The sequence below is a fragment of the Contarinia nasturtii genome, unplaced genomic scaffold (assembly GCF_009176525.2).
Source record: "Contarinia nasturtii isolate CC-2019 unplaced genomic scaffold, AAFC_CNas_1.1 Cnas_scaffold_3764, whole genome shotgun sequence".
In the NCBI taxonomy this organism is placed as follows: domain Eukaryota; kingdom Metazoa; phylum Arthropoda; class Insecta; order Diptera; family Cecidomyiidae; genus Contarinia; species Contarinia nasturtii.
This window is the reverse complement of record NW_022201061.1, coordinates 1-7,081: the sequence shown is the minus strand read 5'-3', so window position 1 is coordinate 7,081 and position 7,081 is coordinate 1. Positions and strand designations below refer to the sequence as shown.

General features: G+C 31.6%; 1 protein-coding gene across 1 annotated transcript; it reads left to right on the top strand.

Annotated features, from left to right (window-relative positions):
• Positions 1 to 457: 457 nt before the first annotated feature.
• Positions 458 to 4,192, top strand: LOC116350159 (survival of motor neuron-related-splicing factor 30-like). The gene is given in 5 exon segments (XM_031781896.1): positions 458 to 594; positions 735 to 856; positions 858 to 1,229; positions 1,318 to 1,652; positions 4,034 to 4,192. Coding segments are annotated over 4 exon segments (810 nt in total). The 5' UTR covers positions 458 to 552; the 3' UTR covers positions 1,592 to 1,652; positions 4,034 to 4,192.
• The last annotated feature ends 2,889 nt before the right edge of the window (positions 4,193 to 7,081 follow it).

The window sequence follows — 7,081 nt, the reverse complement described above, 5'->3', positions numbered from 1 at the left end:
CCAAACACTTTGAGCATGGCACAAATGGTAGTGTACCAATCATAATTGACCGTCCTACGATCCTCTAGTGGAACGGTTGCTACATGTCCACTTATCGCGAAAAAACCGGCGATCATTTGCTTCGAAGTGCTTCTTGCTCGAACAGCTTTCGTTGGGTTATCTTCACTTTGGAAGACCCATACAGTCGACTGCTGACCCATACAGTCGACCCATACAGTCGACCTATGTATGTATGCTGGTCCTACTAATGCCCAGACAAGCTTCAATCTCACGGTATGTCACATGACGATCTTCCATTATCATGTTTCTGATAGCATCGATGTTCTGTGGAACGATTGAATTCATCTTTGGTGTCGTTGACACGACTAATTAGTAATTACAAATGTCAAACTAAAAACTGTTGTATATATGTTGTTGGTTGTCTATAATATGTCATTCTCTATCGAACTGTCGACAAGAAAGGTTTTATGATAATATTGTGTTCAAGCGAATATTTGTCTTAATTTATTTTAATTTTGTGAGCTAAAGAAGTTCAAGTGTGGTAAAGTTATTATGGCCGACGATTTACAAAATTATAAATTGCAATTGCAGCAGGTAAGCAAAAGAAAAACAGAAATAAATCATTTCAGAAAAGCCGAACATTTTGGCTCTATTTTTCTGTGTTATTTATAATTTGTTGTGTTTTTTGTTTACAATTCGAACTGAATTAACATTTGATTTTTGTTTCCGTTTAGGTGGAGGCTGCCCTGCTAACAGATCCCGATAACAGTGAATTGTTAAAATTGAAGGAGGATTTAGTAGAAGTGATTGAATTGACTCGGGACCTGATCAAAACCCAACTTGAAGAGCAAAAAAAAGACATCGTATGTCGAATCAAACAAATCGTATGCCGCTAAAAAATCGTTCGATGACATTGGAGAGTCATCATCATCAATAACATCATCGGGTGCAACGGCAGCAGCTGCTGGTTTATGTGATGATTATGATGAAATTGAGGCGGCATTATTAGCAGCCGAACAAAGTACAAAAGCTAGACCACAATGGAAGATCGGCGATAAATGCCAAGCCAAATGGACCGAAGACGGTAATTTTTACGATGCAACAATCGAAGGCATTAGCGAAAGTGGTGAGGTCAATGTTGTGTTTGAAGCATATCAAAATCGCAGCACGACCACACTAGCCGAATTGAAAGAACGCGTTGTACGAAACGAAGTATTCCCGTCAAATAAGTAAGCATCGAACAACAAATTTTAGAAAACATTTTTTTATATATTTCATTTATTGATTATTTGTTTTTTTTTTGTTTTTAATTTGCAGACGACTTCGACCAAACAATAAAGAATACTTGAAGAAAAAGAAGGCAAAGAAACAGCAACGATTCAAAGTGTTGGAAGAAGAACGTGAACAAGATAAAAATAAATGGCTCAATTTTACAACGAAAAATACGAAAAAATCGGGACAAATAAAATCAAAAAGCATTTTCGCTTCACCGGATAATGTAAATGGCCGTGTTGGCATTGGAACATGTGGAGTGTCCGGAAATCCAATGACTAAATATTCATATGGTGAAAAATATCGAAAGGGAACGTAAAATTAATAGAGCAAACAACAACAAAACAACATCAAAACAAACAAACCAGATATTCAAGAACATTTAATTTTAATTTTAATTTTCAATTCACCTTTATTTGTAAATTTCTTAAGACTAAACATTACATAGAAAAAGGTATAAACTAGTGTTTTAATTATAAATTAGCTTTGCATCCCATACGGATTTTTCAAAGATCTACATTTAGTTATTTGATCGATTTCACGAATTAAGATTATGTAATGATTATGTATTGAGTATTGGATTTACTCAAGGGAAAAATATAAAAAAAAACCCTGTATATTTTTGAAATATAAAAAAAAGAGATCAAAAAGAATTATTGATATTTACAATTTTAAATTTTCAGTTAATTACTGAATTTCTGTAGTGTTCAATTGTAGGTATGCTATTGAAATAATTTAAGCATTCATTGCCCGATTGTAAACTAAGATCATTGAGGTAATCTAAGTATATTGGTGGTTTACTGTTATAATAATTTAAAGAATTCATATAATCTTCATCGTAAATTAAATGATATCTTATAATAGATGAGGTATTATTTTTCTCCCTGAGAATAAAATTTAATGAGTGTTGAACAAGCTCATTTTCAATATTATTTATTCCACTTTCCTTATAGATTAATTTGTTTGGATAGTATTTTACACTATCCGGTCTTCGGTAGAGCCCAGTACAAGCTCGTAAAATTTTTCTTTCCAGAAGGGCTATTTTATTTATTTGTGTTCTAGACACTTGCATCCAGATGGGAGCTGCATACATTGCAATCGGTTTGATAATTTGTTTATAAGCTAAAAGTTTAATGTTTTTAATTATTTTCCTATTGAAAAAAATATTTTTTAATGCAAAATATGCAGCAAGCATCTTGTTTCGTATAATTTCCAAGTGGTAATTGTAATTGAAATTTCTTGTAAAATGTATTCCCAAATATTTTAATTTTGTTGTTTTGGGAATTAATTTGTTATTAATTTTTAATTCAATTTTTTTTGCTCTGAATCGAACAGTTTGTGTTGTCTGCTTTATATTACCCAAAATTGTAATTTCCTCACATTTATTTTCATTTATTTTAATTTTCCATTTTGTTAAATAATTACCAATTATTTCCAAAAAATAATTTAGCTCTTCTGAGGCCAAATCAGTCAAATCAGTTTGAACTGAAAGAAGGGTATCGTCAGCAAATTGAGAAATTTTTATATTTAAATTACCCGTATGTTTCGGAAAATCAATTAAATAGAGTATGTAAAGCAAACAAGAAATTGCTGAGCCCTGAGCGGTACCAGCCGGTGCTGTATATGAATCAGAGCAAATATCATTAACCTGAACCCTATAAGTACGATTTGACAAATAATTTTTAACAAATTTACACATTGGAAGACTTATGTTTAAAATATTGTGCATTTTAAAAACCAATCCATCAATCCATAAAGTATCATAAGCTTTTTCAAAATCCAGTGCAACTAAATGTGTGGGTATTTTGTCATTCAACCCATAAGCAATTTCAGAGGCCAACTTAAATAATGCAGTAGTAGTGGAACGACCAGGTCGAAAACCGAACTGTGTTTCGAAATTTAAATTTAGATCATAACATTCAATTTCCAATTTTTGAGCCTGAATTTTTTCAAATACCTTAGCTAAACTGGATAATTTACTGATTGGTCTATGATTTGAAATAATTTTTTTATCCCTATTTGGTTTTAAAAGAGGAATAATTATTGCTTCTTTCCAACATTTTGGCATGTATGAATTATTAATTATGTGATTAAATAGAATGCACATTTTATAACAAAATTTTTCTGATGAAATTTTTTTAAGCACAAAATTGGAAACCCCGTCGTTACCATAAGATTTTTTTGTGTTTCTAGATTGTATTGTATTCATTACCAAATTAGCATCAACAAAATGTGAATTAATGTTTGTGGATAAAATTTCTTCCTGATTATTTATACCAAAATCAACAATTCTTTCTCCGTCAAATGTGTCGTTTATGTATGTGTTTACTTCAACATTAAAATCATCAAGACCAGAATTCAATGTTAAATTGTGTGCCTCCACAAAATGTTTGGCAAATGCGTTTGCTTTATCAACATCATTTATCAAAGGAGCAGAACTTGTTTCACTAAATTGCATTGATTCGGGTAAATTATATCTCTTTTTGTAATTCGAAAATCGTTTGAAATGTTTAAAAATATCCTTGTCAACTTTTAATTCACTGAATTTTTTTTCCCAAAAAGACTTATAGTCATTTACTATAGAATTGTAAGTCATATTTGATAATAATTTTAGATCAGATTTAATTGAATTAGTAAATGTATTGCGTCTGTTTCTGTGTAATTTACGTCGAGTTGATTTTTTTGTTCGTAGCAATTTAAGCGATTTGTCTGACAAATTGATCAAAGTATTTGGATTTATCTTAATGGTTGATTCAAGAACATATTTTGTAAACTATAAACTATAGTCTCAGCACCAATTTTTAGCGCGCCACATTCAAATCGTAACATAATTCTCATCATTGTATCCACATATGCACAGTTCTGTTCAGAGTTTAAGTAACAAAAAAAGATGATAATAAAAATGAAAATAGAAATGAGATTTGACTTTGTTGACATATATTTTGATTTTTAAATGATTGCATCAACACCTTTTGGGTCGCTTCGAACTTTGACCACACATTACAGTGTTTTTATACCTGTAAAACTGAAATTTTCAGTTTGTATCTTAATAAGAAAATGAAAGCGTTTAACTAACATTATAAAAGTGGACGGTAATTATATCATCACACTAATTATTCTACGAACCGAAAAGGGATTCACCTTTGTTCTGAGATAATTAGGAAATACGGCTTTTCCATTGAAAATTAGTCCATTTAACATTAAAGTATGTGTGGCCCATTTTCTTCTAACGAATTTCTCTGTTATTAAAGTAGAAATATGAATAAAATGGTAGAAATAGCTATAAAAATGATTTCGTTTGAAACGCTTTTAAACTATTAAATAACGATTGATGCAGTTTAAGAGTTTCGCGGAATGGTTTGGTTTCAGATCACAATCCTTAATAATTAGGACTATCGGCACAACAAAGCAAACACATTATCACACACACACACACATGAATACACTCAGATAGTCTGTAACAAAATGGGTTAAATGTTAATTATTTGGAATTTTTGTTACCAAAGTAATCCAAAAAGATTTAATGTAAAGGTAAACTTTAACATTCCGTCCATGTTGTTACACAGTGCATAAATTCAATTTCACATTTCCCTATTTTAAAATTTATACCGAATTGTAACGCTTATAATTATGAATTTATTTTTAAATGTTTGAAATTAATTACAGACTTTATTAAATAAAAAAAAATGCAAAAAAGCGTTAGATAGGTCAATTTGACTTGTGAAAAAAAGAAAAAAGAAAAAAAAAAATCTGAAACCTGGGAATTTCTGAACTAATCTTTAGTGTATAGAGAATGAAAGTAATAAACAAGTAGTGCGAAATTTTTCGATTTCACTTCTATATTAAATGTTGAAATTTAAAAGGATGTTGAATCGATAAGATTTCATTTTATTGTTAGTTGGGTTTTCTGTTTCGGCTGTAAAATAGAAAAATTTCAGAATTTATTGAAAGTGAAAATCTAGGTGCAAGATGCAAATATTCGCAGAGTCATTCGCTTTTTAGATTTTTTTTTTTTAAAGACTGAGATTATTGGATTAAGTATATTAATAATAACATTTAAAATTCCTCAGATGCTTTTAATATTTCAGCTGTAAAGAAAACACAAAAAAACACCAATACGTGGATATGTGTTTGAATAGAAATTTAAAATGATATAAATATTAAATATTATTAATAAACGAATGAAATGCGAAAAAATGACGAATTATAAAAATGAGAATAAAAATAACGAAAATCCATTCAAATTTTTGAAAAAAAAGAGAAAACAAATGTTTCATTTTTTTGATAACACCACCGAGTATCCAACCAATACCGAACTCCAAAAAAACATGCGATGACGAAATCATTCATATACCGACCGTTCTCCGACCATCTTTGGTTCGGATCGGCTGCTCATCATTACGTACGGCTGATGTTGGCTCGTAACGTTTATTTAGATCTATGTCCGGTCATGTGAAATTCGAAACTTGGGACTAGATTTGACTAATTGTACCAAAAATGTACTTAATAATGCTCATTTTTTAAAATTTTGTTTGAGGGTAAAATTTTGGGGCACTTCAATTTTCCGGTCAACTAGCCAAAATAAAATTCAACGATATTTTTTTTATTTTTTATGGTTTATTTATTTTTTCACGATGATCGATACACTTTTGCATTCGCTTGAACCATTTGCCATAAAAGTATTTTCATTCCGCGTGAGACACCTCCAAAACGTGTGTTTTGAACGCATCAACTGCTTCTTCGGGCGTTGAAAATCGTTGACCACGCAGTTTATTCTTCACGTACGGGAACAAAATGAAATCATTGGGGGCCAAATCAGGACTGTACGGCGGATGACCCATCAATTCGATCTTTTGAGTGGTCAAATATTCAGTTGTTTGATGAGATGTGTGAGAGCTCGCATTATCATGATGAAGAATTATTCTGCGACGGCGATCGTTTTTTCTCAATTCACCAAACACTTTGAGCATGGCACAAATGGTAGTGTACCAATCATAATTGACCGTCCTACGATCCTCTAGTGGAACGGTTGCTACATGTCCACTTATCGCGAAAAAACCGGCGATCATTTGCTTCGAAGTGCTTCTTGCTCGAACAGCTTTCGTTGGGTTATCTTCACTTTGGAAGACCCATACAGTCGACTGCTGACCCATACAGTCGACCCATACAGTCGACCTATGTATGTATGCTGGTCCTACTAATGCCCAGACAAGCTTCAATCTCACGGTATGTCACATGACGATCTTCCATTATCATGTTTCTGATAGCATCGATGTTCTGTGGAACGATTGAATTCATCTTTGGTGTCGTTGACACGACTAATTAGTAATTACAAATGTCAAACTAAAAACTGTTGTATATATGTTGTTGGTTGTCTATAATATGTCATTCTCTATCGAACTGTCGACAAGAAAGGTTTTATGATAATATTGTGTTCAAGCGAATATTTGTCTTAATTTATTTTAATTTTGTGAGCTAAAGAAGTTCAAGTGTGGTAAAGTTATTATGGCCGACGATTTACAAAATTATAAATTGCAATTGCAGCAGGTAAGCAAAAGAAAAACAGAAATAAATCATTTCAGAAAAGCCGAACATTTTGGCTCTATTTTTCTGTGTTATTTATAATTTGTTGTGTTTTTTGTTTACAATTCGAACTGAATTAACATTTGATTTTTGTTTCCGTTTAGGTGGAGGCTGCCCTGCTAACAGATCCCGATAACAGTGAATTGTTAAAATTGAAGGAGGATTTAGTAGAAGTGATTGAATTGACTCGGGACCTGATCAAAACCCAACTTGAAGAGCAAAAAAA